Raw genomic sequence first — 21064 nt, 5'->3', positions numbered from 1 at the left:
TCAAGTTAGCTGGGTCAGCTGTCAGCTTCTGTCAGTCATTCCAGCTCCCCAAAGAGTGAAGTTCAGCTCTCAAGAGGTAGCTGAAAAACTTTCTGACAAACCATTTTTCTTTTGGAAAAGAAAAATTGCTGAAGAGTAAATATTCCATGGCAATGGGTTGATTTTAATTTGTTTTATTTTGTTAGGATGTTTAAAATTAGGATGTGAGTTGTGGATTTGAAAAGACCTGAACCAATTGCATACAAGCAAGCTTACTAGCTTAGCAGGGAAACTGTTGCAGCTGAGCCAGATATTCATTAATATCCTCATTCTAATTTGTGGTGTACTGACAGGCCGTTCGGCCTTGTCTTGCTGTTGGCTTGCCTGTGAACTGTGACGAGTCCAAAGACAGAAAATACTGACCTCCACAAAGGTGTTACGCATACAGGTCTGCATACCAGGCTCCTGCAAGTATTGCGGGAAATGAAAATGGCATATTGTGCGAAATGATAGAGCTTGGTTTGGAATGGTTCTGGGGTTTTTTGAATCACAATGGGTTTTTTAAACCATCAGAATGAAACAAAAGTAACATCTTATTCTTGCAATGTGATGAGCATGAACCATGAAGGGTCAATGTAGTCTTATGGGTGTGGCTGTGTTTGGATGTAGTAGACCTTAACTGTGCTTTGCTGTGCTCTGCATTACTGTGTTGTGTGGAGTTGTTGCTGCGGCTTTACTCTTCCTTGGGGTTGTCAGTGTCTGTAAGGTAATTATAAGAGATGTCCAGCACAAACAGTGCCTACTAGTTGTTGGAGCTTTTGGATGTTTCCAAACAACAGACAATAATCACTAGGAGTAGGTTTAGTAAGCACTCTTTAAAATCATTCCCTGTTTTTTCTGAATGCGCGTGTGCAGGATCATAAGTACTTAATTTTTGCAGTCTACAGATCAGTGCCTACTAAATTACATTTAAAACTTGGAAAATAGGTTGGAGTGCTGCACACCAAAACTTCCTTGGGATGTTAGGTGAATAAAAATGGAGAAATGTTTTTGTTTGTTGGTTTTGGGGTGTTCCCCCCCGCACACACACAAGGGCTGTATGCCTTAATATGTTTTATTTTGGACTAAATGATGACAGATTGATTTTCTGTCAAATGTCATTAACTCGTACCTACAAGAGGCCTGATCTGCTACCTAACCCAAACAGCCAGGATTGTCAGGATGTTTTCCTACTCCTAAGTGGAAAATGAGTGGGACAGTGCCCACTGACTACTTCCATTGTGCTTGTCATGTCCAGTCGTCGCTTCAGACAGTTCTTTTCATATAAAAACACCTGAAAAACTCTGTAATGTGAAAGCTGTTTCAAATCCACACGTATAAGGGAAAATTTGAACTTTCTTAAATGAGAGCAGGTTTTTCCACAGAGCTTTCTAAATTGTCCAAATTAATGAGAGGCTTTCTTCAGTGGGAACAGGATTGAACAAGCCATAACGCTTTGGCAAATTCTACCTCAAGCATTTTGAACAGGGATATACAATAACAGTGTCAGAAAACTGCTCAAAAATACAACTATACTGAATCCGTGCAGATGGCCTGCTCCGACATTTGCTGGAGCTGTGACTGATTTATTTTTTTCTTCTTTCCCACGGCATATGTGCCAAAACATCCCACCACACAGAAGTCAGCAGTCTGCAGTGAGTCACTAATCTGCTTGTATGCAAAAGTGAGCAACAGGCATAGTCATTATTTCTGTCTTGTGCTGTGAAGAAATGCTCACTTATACACTAAGCACTTCACTAAAGCTTTCATTTTGGGAAGGAAAAGAGGGGAGTGTGTAGTCTGCTTTTATTGGGGAAAGGGATTGTCTACTTTTTTTTTTGTCTGTGGCCTCTAGGACTAGAAATAAAGCATCAGCTGAAAACGGATGCTTCTTTGTGGCATTCCTCTGTCTTAGCTCGGGGGGGGGGGGGGGGGGTCTCGGTTCAAAGCATTCAAATGCCTGGAGATTGCATGCTGTAATGTTCCAAAGATCATGACCTAAAAATACAGCATATTCCTCCTGAGAGGTGCAGAAATGCCCGGACAAACCTGTTTTCCCTGGTTTTCTTACAGTCATGTTGAAGTGTTCTCTATTTGATCAGGCCCTTTAAAGTAGGGAACTTTGTGAGAGCAGAGGGGGCATATGCCCAGAAATGTGGAGGAAATGCAGTTATGGTTCATTATGTATGGTGGTTCCTTTTCTTGCCTGCTGCTTCCCTGAGCAGCTGCTGTTGGCCATACCAAGTATTCCCAAGAGGAAATCCATACCCCCCTCAGTGACCACAATGGACAAGCTAGGGATTAGCAGGTGGTTAAGTCCTGTGGCAACTGCTGAAGTGCTAAGGAAAGGAAGACCCATGAGGAATATTTCCAATAGAGAATGGTTAGCAGGAGGAAAGGACTTACTTGACACTGGGCAGATGGCTGTATAACAATAGCAAGTAAATTAATATTAAAAGGTAGGGTTTTTTTCAGCTTTCTGTAGGAAATCACGTCCAGGATCCACTGCCTAACAGCAAGCCTTTTAGGTTAGCTAGTTTTTTGAGTCATGACTCTGGATTGAATGTTAACGAGTGGCATTTGTTTGAAGTCTGGGAGCACTTGCCTGCTGTACCCATGAAACAGGTGTAGCGAAGCCATCCATCCTGAAAACTCCTGCATGGGTGTGTCCAAACTGTGCCCCTGGGGCACCATCTAGTGAGAAGCTGAGTAGGGATATTAACTCTATCCTAGCCAAAACCAGCACATGATCTCAAGAATGCCCCTTTCTTCAGCCATTCCTACATGCAGATGTCCTCTCCGGTCCAGACTATATTTTGCCTTCTCCATATTGGTTTAGTTCAGTTAATTTCTATTAAACAAAAACCTCTGGGTTTCATACCTGAATATGCCATGCAAAGATTCTGTATTTGGCAGTTCATTGTCTTAGGCCTTAATCTAAAGGCAGGATGGGATGTGGTCATTTTCAAAGAGCCACCAGATAGTAAATACTAGACAGTTTGTATGTGTAAGTGTCAGACTGATTGTAGTTTGGCTTTTCACAGAGGACAGTGGGCATATCCTCTAGTTCACTCTTAAGTAGTTCAGTCAGGGAATATGGATGAAGGTTCTGTTGAGTCAGAAGTTAAATTCTCAGGTCTGAGTATGACATGTTGACCTATTTAGCCATTAGCCCATCTTCTCTTTTACTGCATTTATGGCCAAAGGATATTGAAGTGTCAATGAGCACTGTCTCACAGCAATAACAGCTAAAAGGGAAGGAAATTGGAAGTTTTGTTATGAAAAGGCAGCTTCTCTTTTGACCCCACTGAAGTCAATATCCTTGGATTTTCCATTTGGGAACAAAATTTTACATGCAAGTGGCATGTGCCTTGGAGTACCCTACATGTAGCAGATAACAAGATTATGACAAAGGTGCCTTGGATGGTAGAAAAGAGATGAAAGACATTGATTTCCTTCTTCACGCAGTGCTTGTCATCGTTTTGTGAGTTTTTCTGATCTAAATGGTCTGTGGGGTGCAGGTTAAACAGTAGAAATGGAGACTTCTGTGATGCTACATAATATGTTGCTTATTACAAGCACCTTGTCTTGGTTTGAAAGACAGGTGTCTGGGGAGGAAGGCAGGAGTCTCCCTTGAAATGGAAAGTGCAACCCCCCTCCCTCCAAATTATTATAATTTTGAAATTAACAGGCCTTCAGACAAAGATATGGGGAATAGGAATAACAGTTCTTTACTAATATATATCTATATAACACAAGGCAGGGAAAAACAAACAACCCACTGGTTTACACTGACAGAGTCAGAAATACAACCTGACACCCTGTTAGGGTGGCAGTAGCAGTCCGATAAGATGCTGGCTGCAGTCCTCCTGAAGTGATGGATGTAGTTCTGTTGAAGCAGCGATCAGGTAAAAGAGTCTGGTCTTCCTCCGAAGGTCCAGTGGTAGGTAGGTAGCTCTTGTCCTCTGGAACTCCAGTGGGGGGAAAAGCTCCTCTGGGAATCCAGTGGAAGAAGGCTGCTAGGGTGTTCGAGATCTCCGTTTTTATTTGGCATGGACTGCTTGGCTCCTTCCCCCCGGGCGGAGCATCTCACAATGGGATGGGGAGTCGTGAGGCAGTTCCTTGATGGGCCATTAACAGGAGATAGTCCAGGAGGGAGTTATCGATGGGTCAGGCGATAAGGCATTGTTGTGCCCAGTAACAGGAGATAGTCCAGAGGGGGGAGGCAGGGAGCATCACCCCACCTGGTCTCAACAGCTCCTGAAGATGGTAATAGAATACCTTTTTTTTTTTTTTTTCCTTTTGGCACATTTTACACTGTAACCTAGGACACACCTGCAAAAATCACTAATTTGCTAATTAAAAAAAAAATAAAGATGTCATAAGAATCATCTAGTTGTATACCTCTGCCTCTGTCATCTTGTGGAACTGTTGTGGGAAGACTTGTCTCTGTTGATGTGGATGAAGTGTTTGACCTTAGGCTTCAGAAAAGCTCATTTTTTTCACTTAGGCTTTCCCTCAACCTGCCTGAGCTTTTTTATTCTTTGTTTTGCATTTTTGTTGCACTGACACTAAACTGCTTATCCAACTCCATGATACTCAGAAAGCTATTGTAAAATTTGCAGAACAACACTTGAATTAGTTTGAGTGAGTATGGCCTCTTCTATTGAACTTTCTGATATTTTCTATACATAAGTTCTAGTGAAGCTATTCAGATTCAAGCTGATGTTGCCTAAGATGGTGTCTCACTTGGACTTTATTTGGTTTGTTATTCGACTTCCAGATTTTTGGGGAGATTATTAATCTTTCCTCAAAATTTTGATTTCTTCATAAATAAAAAACAAGCAGCAGTGAACTACAAAGCAAACATGTGCCAAGTCTTAAGGTTTCTGTGCCTGTTTCTGGCTGGATCTTAACTTTCTCAGTAATTTTCAATATTATTCAAACAGCCTAGTGTGTATGAGGGTTTTCCCTCATAAGACTAGATCCTTCTTTCCTTACATACAGAGTCAGTGATGGCAAACTGCAGATGCACAATAATGTATTACTGCATGGTTGCAGTTGTGTCTTGGTAGCTAGTGTGTGTGTCTGGTTCCTCTTAAGGATGAGGAGGAGTGGAGAGGCTGGTATTTGTGGTGGGTAGAATCCTGTTCCAAGTCAGCTGCAAATGGGAAGGACACCCTCTTGTTAGGCTGTAAGCCGTCTTGTCATCTGCAGTGCATCTCATTTCTGTTTGGGCCAATCTGTACTGAGCTGGCCTGAAAACTTGCTTGCCTGCTGTATCTTTGGAAGTAAGATTTTAAAGTGCAGTTTCTGAAAAGTAACTCCAGAAAAATGGCTTTGCAGTGTAGAGATTATGCATCTGTATGCATCTGTGATATCTTTGGTCTGTTCTGTCTGTGTTGCTGTTGTATCACTGTTTACTCCATTAGTGAGACAAAGGATAGCATCTTGATAACCTCTGCTAGTGGCATACTTTGTGGTCTGATGTCACATAAGTGCCTTCTGACCACTAGTAATAAAGACTCTGCTATCGAAGTAGGAATGATACCATGAGCTGGGCATAACCTCACCTTCCTCTCCTCGGAGCTTTTACTTCTGCACTTAGTATAAACTCATTTCTGGCCACCAAAAAGGCAAAGGTAACTCTTGCATGCTGTGGTGGGTTGGCCCTGGCTGGTAAGTAAATCGCTGCTCACTCTCCACTAGTGGGATGGGGGAGAGAACTGGAAGGGCAAAAGCAAGAAAAAAACCTCATGGGTCAAAATAAAGACAATTTTATAAGTGCTGGGGCAGGGGAGGCGTTGAGGAAACAAGTGATGCAAAAGCCAGCGCTTGCCACTGACAAACCAATGGCCAACCAGTCTCTGAGCAATGACTACTTTGGAAAAAACTCCCTGCCCGCCCTCTCTCCCTGCCCCACAGTTTTGTAGCTAAGCTTGGCATTATATGGTATGAAACACCTCTTGGACAGCGTGGGTCAGCTGTCCCAACTATGTCCTCTCCCAGCCTCTTGCGCACCCTCAGCTTACTCGCTAGGGTAGCAGAGTGAGAAAGAGAGATCTTGATGCTCTATAAACACTGTTCAGCAGTAACTGAAATATTGATGGGCTACCAACGCTGTTTTGGTCACTGGTCTAAAACACATCACCATCCAGGCTGCTATAAGGAAAGTTTACTCCTTTCCAGCCAAACCCAGTACACGTGCAAAAGAGAGCATATCTTCAAACAAGCAAGCAAAACCCTGGTTTTATTGTATGGCTAAGCTTTCCTAAGGTCGTCATTCTCCGAAATGCTTTGTATGCACTTAAGCATTGGGAGCTGATGGGTTGAAGTACAGCCTGCTGAAAGCCTCCAAAGTCCATTCTGGCAGAAGGTCAGGTTTTGTGCTTCCCCATGAGATATCATCCTGTATTAGTGGAAGGGGAGATTGTATAGTACATACTGTGACTGTTGAACTCTTTTTAAAACTGCTAATTAAAAGTATGTATTATTAATGTTGTCTGTAGGTTCATTCCAGTCTCAGAAAAAGAACTTATTCCACAAAATTGTCAGCAAATGTAAGCACAGAAAGGAGAAGCTTAATGTTCCGGACACAGGTACTGGTGCATTACTTAGTTAAGGTATTGGGCTGCCTTCTCTCTCAATTCAGTCTTGGGGAAATGCTTCTAGACAGAGGCTACTCAGTTCTCTAGTCTTTGATTGCTTTGGTCCCTTATTACCCTGTCTGCTTTGATTCCATTAACTCCTGGCTCCAGTTGATCATATTACCTTATTCTGATATGATGCTGTTTTGTTTTTAATCGGCATGTCCCTTAATTACAGTTTGCCTGCTCCAGATACCATGCAGCAGCAGAGCTGACAAAGTAAGGGCAATTCTGCAATTGATCCTGAACTCTTTTATCTTCCGCAGCTCATAGCTCTTTAGTCCTTTGATTGCTCTTACCTCCATCCCTTCTATATCAGAGACCTTACTATTTATCCCTTTGCCAGAGCATTTATCCGTGTCCCTGTCTCCTCTCACTGTGACTTCCCGCTGTCTAGAACTTTGCAGACTGCAGCTGGTCAGGATGTAAGAGTTTGTTTCTGCACCAGATCTCAGAAATACTAACCTAAACCAACCCTCCCTCTGTAGAAATCTTAACCAGCTTTCTGTTCTCCTCAGATTAAAGATAACTTCAAGAGTATTTTAAGTTAGGTCCTGGTCTTGCTGTGTCCGGTAGCACACCTACATACTGACAAGTCCGAGGGGCATTTTCATGTATACAGTAGGTGCAGGATTATACTTTAGCCTGCTTCCCTGGGCCCCCTTTTTTGTCTTTTTTTCTTTGGTGGTCATGTTGCCCATACTACCCAAATCACATCCAGGCTGTTCCTTAGCCCTTCTGCAATGGAGTTCTTACCCACATTATCCCTACAGTGTAGAAGAGCCTCTCTGGTTCTGCTTAGTTAGGTAGCTCCATGGATTTCTTCAATTATTTTTTTTCTCTCATCCGTATCCATCTCTAAGATAATAGAATGACTAACCCCATCTCCAGTTCCCCCAGCTACCTTTATGCTTAATATCTTTCCCTAAGGCTTTGCAGTGTCATTTCCTCTCCTTTCCCGATGCTGTGTTTTCTGTCCTCTGTGATGCACATACACCGTTTTCCCACGTAGGCTCTGCCAGCTCTGCTGCATTCAATGGTGCAAATATTTTGAAATTACTTGCTCTGTTTTGTCGTATTTGTACTACAAACATGATGTGGGAGTTGCTTACGAGAAGTAACTGTCTTGCTTCCATGCTGGTGTGAAAAAGGCATCATACATTAACATAGCTTTTATTGGGTGCCATTGAGATTTTTATTCCTGAATTATTAATAGGCCGTGTAGACAAATGAGTAAGAAAAATGAGTGTTTAAATTCTCCTGTGGGAAAAGAAACAGAAAGTGTTTAATACAGGATAGAGGGAAAAAATATAAATACCTTAAAATCTGCAGATATAAAATGTGGCTAAACAAAATGTCAAAACCTCCATTTGATTAAAAGAAACCAATCTGTTTTGATATGAAGTGAAGTGTGCACTATGATCAAAGATTCAAGCCTGGCAAGTGTTGAGTACCCTGGCGTTGTTCCAGCACAACACAGAGGCATGTCCTTGGAAGTTAAGCATGTGAATAATGTCATCATGTCTAAACATTAAAGATGTGTCTGTGCATTTGCTGGAGTAGGGCCAGTTTGCGAAGTTCCTCCCAAGTCTGAAGTGAAGACACGAGGAACTTACCAGTCTTACACAGCCCACGTAGAGATCATCAAAGGAAAGAGAGTGGAGATATATATTGGTGGGAAACTGCATTTTCTCTGACTTACAAAGGGAAAAATAATCTGGGGTCTTGCCCGCTCTTAAGCGTCCCATGTAGTGATACTGAAAGCAAAACGTTGATCAGCAAAGTGCAGTGTGGGTCTGGCCTTGGCAGGCGGTGTACAGCCTCGCCATCATGTGCTGCCTACGTAACTTCATCCTTTCCTCAGTGCCTAGGCAGTGTGGCCCTAGATTCTTTGACTCTACTGTCCCATGTTCTGCAGCATTCAAGCTGGGAGTCACAGCATCTTCATTTCAGTTCAAATGTACAAGGATTTAGTGAATCACACACTAAATGAAAATGTCAGCCCCTTTTTGTGGCTAGTCTATACTTGTGGTGAGTCGCAAGTCTATAATGTGTAGTTTTGGTTTTTACAGAGCTAATTTTGCTGGAGGAAGGAGCTTTTATATTGTTATAGCTGGAGAGGAGACACTTGGAAGGGTTGCTATGAGCAGAGATCATGCTGGATTCATGTTTTGTCATCTTGAAAAGTGTGTGTGCCTGTGTGCGTCCGTGTTTTGAATGAAGAAAAGTACAGTAAAGGCATATTTTGACGTGATTGGATCATGTTGTTTGAGTCTGTCTCTGGTTTGAGTAGCTGAGTGAATTTTGATTCCGTGTGACCACATCGTATACAGCATCACCAGTGCGAATCACCATATTATGAGTGTTTATAGATATAGGTGTTTATAGAGATAGATACAGCCCAGTAAAATACCAGTGGACACGCTGCAAGCCCTGCTCCTTCAGGCAGAGAGCACACAGTAATGCAACTGAGTATGTTAAGAGGTGTGTCACTTCCTTGGGAAGGCTGATAGAAGCACAGCTGGACCCACCCCTGTTCGGGGAGGTTGAACACCACTCAGATGAGAGATTTATTTTCTGCCACACTGTCAAGGCTTTCTGGTGGGAAGCATATCTAAATAACAAGGGGTAAGTCACAACCTTTGACTCCTTGCAGGTACACTTAGTGAGCACTGGTGAGGGCTCTGGCATGGTTTGTGTAACAACCAGATGCAGTGCTGGCATTTGCACCAGAAGGGGGGAATAGGAGATGAACTTGTACACCAGTCTCAACGCTAGCTGATTTGTGAAGGAGCCCTGTCTCCTGTGGCTGCTAGAGCTAACTGCGTACTACTGATCCTCCATGAGCTCTCCCACACTCACATCACTCTGTCGGGCCTTAGCACATACGTTTAAGAACAGAAAGTGCAGAAAAATAGCAGGATGACCTTTTTATTTATTTTTTTCCTTGCTGAGAAAGCCCTGTTGTGTGGGGCCTGCAGCCCAGAGGGAGCCAGCAGCTCTGTGCCACTGTGCCTTTGGCATCCATCCAGGCTGGAAGAGGGCTGGGTCAGCATAGGCTCATGCAGCAGAGTTTCCCATCCAGGCAGCTGTTCCATACACCTGGCTTGACCATCTGCTGCTTTGTCAGCTGGTGTATCTCTGCTTGTTAGTCCCCAGCCCTTACTGCAGCTCCATGTGCTGCCTGACCCCATGAGCAGTATTGCAGCAGCAGCATCCTGTTGTCAGAAGAGCTGGAATTTCCACCAGCGTGTAGGTCAGAGTGTTTGGCGTCAATTCCTTGGTGAAGTGGTTCCCCAGGCCCTGGTGACTTGAAGCTTTGCCTTGCTAGGCTTCCCCTTTTTAACTTCATAAAGACCATTAAAGCATTACAGCCCACCTTTTCTTCGTGATACCAGCGTGCTTAGACCCACAGAGCTTTCATTTTCCACTAAAAGTTGTTAAACTTCTGCAGCTCTCTCTCAACACAGATAGGCATCGCTGAAGAAATGCTTTTAAATCTGTCCGTGTCTTGCTGGAGTTCAGTCTGAAAAGCTTATCTTCTTCTGTGGTATGCGCAGTCAGCCCAATTGACTTAATTCTTCCTGTTCACGAAGATGGGGGGAGATAAGACCACACATACTCTGTGTGCCTGCGGAACAGGGCAACTGACCATGCTAATGTTTAACAAATCTAGCTCAGGAAACCATCTGGCATAGAGCCCTAGGTGGTTTTCTCTCAAAGTCGTTTTTGTCACTGGTGTAAGCATGCCAAAAGGCCCACATCTTTGTATCATGTGCTCAATTCTGCTTGCAAAAATAGCCCTGTAGTTCTGCATGTGCTGCTGTCACGTGGAAAGCTAGCCATGTACATACCTGTGTGCAGGACTGCACAGTAGCTGCAGAACCTCATTTCTTTTCTAGTATTCTCCTGAAAATTAGCTGGGACAGCTCTTGAACACAGGACTGTAGTGAGGCCGGTGTTGGTCTCTTCTCCCAAGTGACTAGTGACAGGACAAGAAGTAATGGCCTCAAGCTGCGCCAGGGGAGATTTGGATTGGATATTAGGAAAAAATTCTTTACTGAAAGAGTGGTCAAGCATTGGAACAGGCTGCCCAGGGAGGTGGTGGAGTCACCATCCCTGGAGGTTTTTAAGAGACATATAGATGTGGTGCTTAGGGACATGTTGTAGTGGTGGGCTTGGTAGTGTTGGGATAATGGTTGGACCTGATGATCTTAAAGGTCTTTTCCAACCAAAATGATTCTGTGATTCTGTGACTGTGTGGGAACAGAAGGGATGTGAAATAGATTAAAGAAATTATTAAAGAAAAATACAAGGAATTAAACTTGTTTAGCCCTGTCCTTTCTGCACAGCAAAATCAAGTCCTGGTTTGTAGCATCTGTATGGGTATACCTTTTCCAGTTGAAACCAATGGGATGCTGCTCCTCTTGAAGGAGGTTGAGGAGGACCCTTGTTAGCACCCAGCTTAGCTATACAGCGGTTGAAGCATGGACTCCTTTCTCCTCTGGAGTTCAGTGCAAAGGGTCTTGTGAGTGAAGCCTTTGTGTGATTTCCTCCAAGTTAGGGTTTATGTCTGCTTGAATAATAATCTGTAAAGAAGCCAATGAAGTGATTTCTTATCCCAATATCCACTAAGACTGCTGGAGAAGAAAAAAGCTCTTCCTTTCAACACCCACCCTCCACCCACCCACCTGCCCACAAAAAAATATTCATTGTTTAGTCCTTCCTTCTTCAAAACTATATGGCAGCGATGTTATGATGAAATGATAAAGAGCATTCTTTAGAGATGGAGAAGAAAAAAATAGAGGATTCTCAAGTCGTATTTCAAGGGTTGAAAAACCTTGAAACATGGAGATGGAATATACTTTCTGCATCCTGAGTTTTTCAGCCACCTTCTGCTATTTCTGAGTCAAACACTCCATCGTATACACTTTCTTACGTCTGTAATAGTTATTGCCTCTTCCGATGTTTTTTCTTATCTTTAATTTCTTGAGCGTTTTGACACATCCAGTATGAGAAAGAAAACAAATGTAAAAAGAACTGTCTATTATGTTGACCAATCAAGTTAATTTTTAATGACCTGACATGGCTTGTAATATATAACGCATTTAATTAAAAACATACCAAGTCAAATTTCTTGCTATTGTATGTTGTTTATTGTTTGAAATCATGTCTTAATATTTTTATTAAATGTAAAAAAAAAAGCCATTATAAACTCAATCAAACTAGAATTAAAGAGCACTGTCAAAGCACTGTCTAATTAGAGAAAATCCCCAAATCAGAATTAACAAAGTGTTGGACTACAACCTAACCATTACATTAATACATAATCAGCGCTTATGAATTCCTAAATAAGAAATCTAGAGAGAAAGCTGCCCGTTTAATTATACATTCCAATTAAGATTTTAGTCTCAGCGCAGTAAACTTATCTGAACATCTCACTATTAGCCCGGTTGAGTTATTTGAAAGTCACATTTGCAGTCACTGGCGCTTCTACTTAATTGGACTGTTACAGAGCAGATCTTTTCTTGTGATTTCTGTTGCTCTCTTTACAAAAAAATAGATTTTACATTATAGCTCTGCTCTGGAAAGGTTAGCAGCTGTTGCTAAACACCGAGAAAAGCTAATTGAGGTTGTGTTTTTTTCCAAAATAAGGAGCGTGCACCAGTTCAAAAATGTTTTACAGGAGAAGATGCGAAGGTGAATTAAGAACATAAATGAATTAAGGTTTGGAACATTACCAAATGTTTTTTTACGCCATAGGTACTAGATCTGTTTGTATTTTTCTGCCATAAAACATTAAAAGTGCCCTTCCCGCTTAAAACAATAGAGCAAACAGCAACAGCTAACAAAATAAAATGTTACAGCTATTCTCTTCGCTCAGCCCACATCCTCGCACAGTTAACAGTTAAAAAAGCTAGGAAAAGATAGAGGTTATATTAGAGCCATATCTTTGAATAGGAAGCTCATTAAATCTACAGAACAAACAATAAATAAAGTAAATACACAGTAAAATGAAAGAGAGCAAAGTCCGTGCAGACTGCTTGGCTATTGTGCATGGTTTATGGGTTGGATGCTCCTGCATGACACAACCAGTCTCAGTGTAGGAGGCTAGTCTTACTCAGTGTTTAGCCCTTCTGAAAGAGCAGTTGTTCGCACTCCAGCTTGAGTTCTGTGTGTAATTTCTGCTGGTCCTGCCACCCCTGAAAGTGAATAAATGGGTCTTAAACATATCCTTAAAATGGGAAGAAAGATGAAAGAAATCGTGGGGTAGAGAAAGCTAACTGTAGATGCAGAAACAGCTGTGAAATATATAAAGGGCTGTTGCAAAGAGATGGGGTACAACCTGACAGGTAGTAAAGAAACTAACAAGTTGAAAATGCAGCAGGGGAGATGAGGTGCAGGCATTAGGAAAAAAATACATAATCATTCAGGATGGCAGTGCACTGGGAAAAAGTACCCTAAGGACTTAGTGTAGATGCCATGAGTGCTCCCAATTTCGAAATAGATTAGACAGGCAAGAAATCTCTGTAAGAAATTACTTGGGTATTCCCTTTTGCTACCTGTGGTCTCTTTCTAACCCTAGCTTATGGTGATCACAGATGGGGTAGGCCTTATAGTACTTTTATCATAGGAGGAAAAAAAGATGTCACAGATTGAATTTATGGACTAGTGGTGCCCTATGGTATCAGCAGTATGGCTTATTAAATGAGTGGAAATTACAGACAACTGACTACATACTGATCTTAGACTTCGGAAGCTTAAATACATTTTGTGATTCCTGTCTGAGCAATTTCTTCATGAACAAGATTAAAGCGACTCGCCGGTCAGGTGAAAATTTGTGATCACATTCCAGTTCAGGGCAGAAGGCTACTTTGAAACGCCAACACTTGTACTGTTGAGAAAGATTCAGACTGTTCCTTTCTCACTCTCTGACTTTATGTAGGCAGTTTTTTCGTCATGGTATTTTATCTCATGCTTACTTTCTCTCTTCAGCAATCTTTGACTGTGATCCAGTTCTGCTTTTGCATTTGCTGCCTTTTGGGTGCTGTTTACTGTTTATTGTTTTGTAAAAGGCAGTATTTCCCTCTGCTTAGAGGAGACGACGTAGAGTGACTATAGAGGGAAGACTGGGGGTTAGTCAGAAATTCCTGAATGCTGCTTGTGAGTCCGTCTGTGAGCTAAGATAGGCTTATGTGAGGACCATTAGTGTTCCTTAAATACATTTTGTCTCTTAGCTAGTTGCTGGCATCTTCTGTTGCAGAGTGTTTTGTACAGACTGTTTCATAACCTGCTCCTACTGAAGTGCTACTGCCCGTCTCACAGTTTTCCTTCGCCAATATCAGAAACTTGAACTTTCCTGGGTATCTCGAAGAGCTGATGCTAGTATTCTGCAAACCTCTGCAGCATTTTGGATCGTATCTTGCCATGGGTTATGCTCTGAGTACCTGTGAGGGAAGGCTTTATGCAGATGGATAGAAAATGGTAAACGAGCATCTCTAGTAGGTGAATTATTCTACATGTACAGCTGCTTTTTTTTATCCTCTTTCAGCCATACTCTCAGAAGACAGGAATTCCAGTGAGTCTGCCTGGAAGAATAAAATTTCTCTATCTGCCCTAAACACTCCAGAGCCAGCAATGATGCATGAGCCTTTAGTTGGCAGCCAGAAAAGGAAAGCAAGGAAAACTAAGATCACGCATCTTGTCCGAACAGCAGATGGTCGAGTGTCACCAGCAGGAGGGACACTGGGTAAGGAAATTGGAGTTTAAATTTCGTTAAAACTCAATGGTTGTAGAAGGTTTGGGAGTACAAGCAACCTATCAGGGAAGTATTTTTCAGTTAGCTTGTTTTCTTACCTACTTAGAAAGGTCATTCTTTAAAATATAGGTGTCACTCAACTGGGAAATCACCGCATCCATAATGGCCAACTTCTCGTTTGAATGCCCAGATCTGTCTTCCCTCCCTGGATATTTCTCCCTAAGAACTGAGAGCTGATACAGAGATAAAGGGAAAACAGCTACCTTCCGTAATTTGTTTCCAGTTCAACGAAGAATTACACTGCACCTAGTTAGTGGATGTAAAAATGAATTCCATAATATGACAATCAATGCCACAGTCCTTGCAGAAGTCCTCTGCGGTTAAGATAATCTTTCAGGACTTCTGTATCTAAAACGTACACAAAAGCTTTCTTGCCTGACCTAAAAGATGAAGCTCAGTTGAATGCAAAACCAGTAAACAACTTCATAAACCTTAGTACTGTGCTTCTGCCAATAGCCTGGGTCGGAGGAGGTTACAGCATGTATCAGATTAGGTTTGCAAAATCGAAGTCCTAAAGGTAGTGATTCTGTTAACACCAGACTAGTCAGTATGTCTGGGCTGCTGGGAATTTAAGGGATAGATTTGCAAGCTTAACTTTGTTTTATTGCAGAGGAGAAGCCAAAAGAGCTGCCACAAAGTACTCTTCAAAAAACATCAAGTGCAGAAACAGATTGCAACAGTGAATGCTCCAGAAATGCAGAAACAGAAGAAAATCATAGTATTACATCAGATATGCCAGCGGTGTCTGCATTTTTTAGCTTAGCTGCTCTGGCAGAAGTAGCAGCCATGGAAAATGTACACAGGTATGTTTTTCTTTTCCCCATGTTGTCTAAGCGAATAGAATGTGGCTGCCAGCTTGCTCAGAAAGCATATGAATTGCAGACTGTTTAATTTGGCCTGTGTTTTCTCTTCCACAGCTTTCTATGAATGTCTGTTTTAAGCCACTTGCTTAGTAGCGTTAAGTCTTTGTCTAAATGACAATGTAATCTATTTCAGTAGTCAGTAAAATGATCCTCCCTGGTAAGCTTATGTACCAATTCTTGTACATAAAGGTTCATATGTTCCTTGAGATCCTAATGATCGAGAGTTTCTAATTATCAGAAACCATTTGTCAGATGATGGCAGATTCAGGTAGCTGTTGCATGTTGATTTGCATTTTTCAGTGGCCTGAGACTGTGGAGAGAATTTCATATAACTTCAGCTGAAGTTGTTATGCTGAACATGGCTGAAGAAAACTAACTTGTCATTTTTATTCTTGTGCTTTGCTGTGTAGGAGGCAAAGCATCTGCAGAATGGCATGGGGCAGAACAGCTCTGGGTGATGGAAAGCCACATTAGTTTGGGTTGGTCCTCTCAGTTGTGAATAGACAGTCCACACAGATCATGTGCAGCTTACTTAGGGCTGTTGGGTCAGTTCAGCATGGTCACATTCTGCATTCTAGACTTACAATGGGAGGAGACCAATGACAGCAAATCCTCCTTGGCTCTTAATCATCCACTGTTGTTCTTCGATGCTGCAGCTTTTTGGAGATGAAATCCCACCCTTTACTGCAGTAGAAGTCAGTGAGGAACCATGCTGGGACAGTTTGAAACCATCGCAGCCTCTGCAAATGGCATTTGACAGATTGCTGGCTGCCTAAGAAACTCCACAATGCAGCTGTTGGTGAAACTGTTCACAAACTCAGTTTACGGTTGATCTCGTGGCCGCCAGCAACAAACCCGGTCCGGTGTGTTCAGGCTGTGCATCAAACATTGAAAGTCTTTTTAGAAGCTCAGGGGCCCTACAGGAAAAAATGTCAACTGAACCCAGCCTGCTAGCTGTTCTCTTCAGAAGCTGTTGTCTTGCTTAAGCAACGCTGTTTTGAGTGGAAAGTGTTTCCACAGTGCGATCAGCCTGGCCTTTCCTCCCAGCTTTGCAGAACAAGTGTCTGCTATCAGGACAGCAAAAGGCTACACTCGTTTCTGTCATCTTCTGCGGTTAGAAGCCACGAAGTGAGTCTTGAGGAAGTGCTATGCTAAGCTCTGCTTTCATTCACACCCTTGTGGTTTTGTTGATTTCCACTAACACTGACCAGAATTGCACAAGAGCAACAGGATTCGCTTCGCTGTGGTTTTTCCCTCTTTGTTCCTCTAAGAGTCCTTGTCCTCTTGTACTTATTGAAGTGAGCTAATGTTTTATGTAGCCTTCTGTTTGGGTCTTCCTTAGTCCCACCTTTTGTCATCTCATCATGCAGCTAGAGCAAGGCATTGCCTTCCATGAGGCCTGAAAACACCAGACTGGCAAATGTCCAGCAACTGTTGCAATTCCAGCTTGTTCTCAGCCCAGGCAGAAGTTAGAACTGGCGAGGACTCTTTCCTAGTAGAAACTTAGACGTGTCTCTTGCAAAACAGAAACCTAAATCTGATGGGCTAGGTGCTTCTCTATTTTCTACCCTGTCGACTGTTTGTTACCTTTTGCAGCTCACTACTTTATTTGTAAATAGCCGGAAACGAAAAGAACAGCATTAGAGGTTTTGCTTGATGTGTTCTTCAGTGTCTGACTTTAATTATTAAATAATTTCACAGAGCCTTGGGCCATTGCAGCCAGACTCCTTTTTAACTGTGATTAGAGCTTGTGTAGAAGTAGCAGTGTGGTTTTCATTTGAAGGCTGCTGTTCAGCTTTGTTTACCTTGTGCACGCCCTGGGTAAGCACTGTCAGCCTGAGCTCCGTTTTTTGCCAAGGCCACTTCATTGCGCTCCGGTTGTGCAAAGCACGTTGGTACCTCCGTTTCTGCTGGGGTCTTAGCTGTGCCAGAGTGAGGTAAGGTGGCCCTTGTGTAAGTAAGAAGTGGGCCCCAAATTTTCGTTGCTGCAAATGACACATACTGTAACAAAAATAGAACCTGACTTGTGAGATTAGATAACAGTTGGTGACGTGCTTTGTATATGTATTTTAACAGACAAGCTGCAGAGGAGCTCTCCCAAGTCCATCTGCTATAATGATTGATTTGCAGCACGTAATTTTGGTGCAGTTTATTTTTATGATACCCTGTGCCAGGGCATCATTTGTAAATTAACGCTGCTGTAGTAATGAAAGAGATGTTGTGCTGGGCTGATGAAGTGTTAAGCCATAAAACTTGGAGTGATCCCAATGTGCAGCTCTGCTGAGGAGTGTATTTCCGTATTGCTTAAAAGCTGGCTATTGACTCTCATTAACGTGATCTGTGCCTCTGTGCATTTACCTTCTGTTGCCACACGAGCTGCACTCTCTGCTTCTGAGGGCTGAAGCCACTCCCTTACAAAATGAGTAACAGTGCTTGTGCACCCTTAACTTACTCTTCAGCCGTGTGTTTTGTTTTGTGTAGTCAAATACTGTCACGTCTTGGTTTTGCCTGACTTTGCATTGTGTTGCAGGCTGTCCTCAGGATACTATGTGACTGTTGCAGGAGTACCTATAAAAAGAGGGTGTAACAGCGATACGTGGGCGGGCATTATGTAGCAGCAGGGAGTTACGGTGCTGTAACATCAGACGTTAAACCATATCACGTGACGCTTTCCATCCTTTCTGGTCTGCTAAAAGCACCTCCATCCTCCAAATAATGATGGATGGCTTTTCTTTTCTTCTTTTGCAGAAGTCAGAGGGCCACACCTCTCCCACATGACGGACAGCCAAATGAAATGTCTCAGGCTCCAGTGCTTATTTCCTGCGCTGACCAGTGAAGCTCCACTTTATTGTAAAACATTGTGCTTTACCTAATATCCTAGCCTTGTCTTTACCAAGGGAAGCTAGTCAGTCCATATGATGGCAACTATAGACTGCAAGCAAGTGCTTATTGCTCTGAGTGGCCCAGAATTCACGGGAAGCCAGACGTTAGCAACTTGGGCCAGGTCCTCAAATCGGAACCCAGTATGTAGGAGGGTGATATTAATTGTCTATTAATGAACAGAAATGGAATGATCCTAGAGCTTGCTTTCTATTGAAGGCTTTTAAACAGTACATAGGTGGTTGGTGTGAAAAAGGCTGCCTTTACTGTTAGCTCACACAGCATCTCTTTTACCAACCAGAGAGTACGGCAACTAGTTTCGTATAATACCTAGTTATTCTAAATGAAAATAAAAAAAAAAAAAAAACCAACAACAAAAACACTGACGCACTGCACTAGTTATTATTAGATATTCTTAGTCATTTTTGTACATGAAGATTTAAGTTCTAAGATGGTTTATATTAATAGGTTATGCCTACGTTTATATTGTAGAATGAATTTAAAACCTGTTCCAGAGAACTCAAGGCAGCCTGGACAGATGTACCATTGTTAGCGGTGTTTGGGCAGCCACGTGGTCCAGATGTTCTGCACTTTTATATTTGCCACCAGAGTGGTAGAGTTTACTGGGAAAAATTCTGACAGGCTATGTTTGGGTTTGTTTCTTTTTAATTTAGCTTTCAATAACCAGGATGATGTGCATTAGAAAAACGAGTGGTGTATGGAAAAGAAAATAACTGCAGCTAATTGACTTGTCTTTCATGCCTTGAAGGGTTCCTTTATTTTTGCATAGATATCTGAGCGACTTGGTGAAACTTTCCTGTAAACTGCAAATGCGTTTTTCAAAAGTGACCTTAGTATTATTTCACCGTTCTGAAAAACCTAAAACCGTGACTTTTCGATATACATGTACACCAATACACATACTTTTTACATTTTACAGACACTGGCATTGTTGTAGTTACTATGCACAGTCCAAATCAGCTTCAGAGTGTGCTTAAAGGGCCCATTACAGCTTGTGTTGGTAAAGTGATGAGTTGTATAGAGGCAAACTACAACCGAAGAGTAACGTTTGACTGAATTCAGATTACCAAACAGATCCATTTGCCAGTTTCTGTCTTTGCTTGTGTTGAATTTTTGTGTTTTGCTCTCATAAATGCATCCCAAAAGCAGGCCAAGTGTATCACTTGACCTGTTATCTTTGCTATCTTGACTTACACTATTGTATAACCAAGCATTGATTCCTACCGATAGATGCAAAACGATCACTAGTAATTGATCTAAAGCTACAAATTCAACAGGGTACTTCTTCTATAGCACAAGATGTTTCCCTACTTTTTGCGTTGTAGCACAACAATTTACCAAATTGGACTCCAGCAATAATTTTCTATTAGTCTTCGTCATGCCGGCTGAACTTTTGATAGTATTAGATTGAGTTTGAAGTTCTTTGAATTAAGTCTTTAAATTATGCGAGTTTACATCATTCTATCAGGCATTCTTATTTATACTTGATGAATTGATAATATGTTTTGGGGTTATTTTGTAACTAATTTGATGTAATAGCCATATGGACAGTAAGTCTCTTAATGCTTGCTAGGTTTAGCCTTGCATTGTTGTAGTTAAGTAAAAGTCTTTGGTTCAGTGTCAGGAAACAGTGTACAACATACCACTCGAGTTGTAACAAAGGATTAAAGGTCTGACAAAAGGCAGGTAGCTGGGGAAGTATCACTGAACAGCACCATCGAGGATGCGTGTGTTGGAAGAAGGGAACAACAACATAAGAACAACAAAATCTATGAGTCAGTGAAAAGGCTTTTTAAAAATTCAGGTGAATATATGACTAAGAGCCCCTAGAATGCCATCGCAGCCTATGGCAGTATTTTTAATAAGATTTTATTAAAGTTTTATAAGTTATTTTAATGAGACAGGAAAAACTTAAAAGACTTAAAACTGTTGGGTCACAGCAAGGTGGCTGTTGGGAGTTTTGGACCACTTTATAATTAGCTGAAATCCAAATATGTTACAGTGCAGGCCGTTCACGTTGACAATGGTACTAACTTATTTCTCTAGAAACCTTTAGAGTAGATATATTTTTGTCAAAGCACCCCATCCTTCCTCGATTTAAATTTCAATATTGTTCCTGAAGATATTTCTGTATATTAATGGTACCTTTTTTAAAAGAAACAGAAAATTACTTTTTTCTATATGAATTAATATCTTACTTGATCTGCTTTTCCTTGACTTTCCCTTAGAGAGGGGGTAGGGTTGGGTCAGTTTACTGGATATGACTGTTTTCAGATACTTATAAACCTTTTTGTAGATATGCTTAATTTTTAAGCGATTAGGCACTGAGAGTAGCAGAAATCCTGCAAAGCTTTATAGTTCACTAGGCGTTTGCCTTCGTTGGTTCTCTGAGTGATGTCTTGATTTCAGTAGCTAGAATTTTCCCTGAATCTACTAGAAGGGGTATCAGTATTTTCAGGTAACAAAGTCTGTTAGCACAACAAAAATTTCAGACCAATATCTTACTGTACTGGGGTTGGGTTTTTTCCTTGTTTGTTTTGTTTTAATTTTTATTAATTTCAGCTGCTTTCATTTTGGAAAATCTTATTGCTATTGTGTGTACTTCAGTATACCAGCAAACACTGTTACCCATTAACACATTGTCCACAAATGCCTCTAGAGAAGAAATTGTTGCACCTTATATATATCTCAAGCAAACCAAAATATGATGCTTTTCTGCTTTGTTTATTCTGAATATGTTGTATCATACTTTACTGAACCCATTTTAACTTAGCTAAAGCTATTGATATTTATGCATTTCACATTATTTTCTGGAT

The 21064-nt window shown here is 41.6% G+C and overlaps 1 protein-coding gene across 3 annotated transcripts in view; it reads left to right on the top strand.

The window, feature by feature from the left end:
• Positions 1–18183, top strand: part of BBX (BBX high mobility group box domain containing) — a 143258-nt gene extending 125075 nt beyond the window's left edge. For 2 of the 3 annotated variants that reach the window (XM_086463562.1, XM_086463574.1), the window contains 4 exons: positions 6528–6617; positions 14218–14415; positions 15095–15287; positions 18096–18183. In XM_086463562.1, the coding sequence (XP_086319688.1) occupies positions 6528–6617; positions 14218–14415; positions 15095–15287; positions 18096–18183 (569 nt within the window). The remainder of the gene's footprint in view (positions 1–6527; positions 6618–14217; positions 14416–15094; positions 15288–18095) is intronic. The other variant, XM_086463568.1, reaches the window with a different exon arrangement.
• Positions 18184–21064: the final 2881 nt, after the last annotated feature.

Source organism: Leptosomus discolor, chromosome 1 (genome assembly GCF_034619465.1).
Source record: "Leptosomus discolor isolate bLepDis1 chromosome 1, bLepDis1.hap2, whole genome shotgun sequence".
NCBI lineage: Eukaryota > Metazoa > Chordata > Aves > Leptosomiformes > Leptosomidae > Leptosomus > Leptosomus discolor.
The sequence above is the reverse complement of the archived record's forward strand: the minus strand, read 5'-3'. Positions and strand labels throughout refer to the sequence as shown.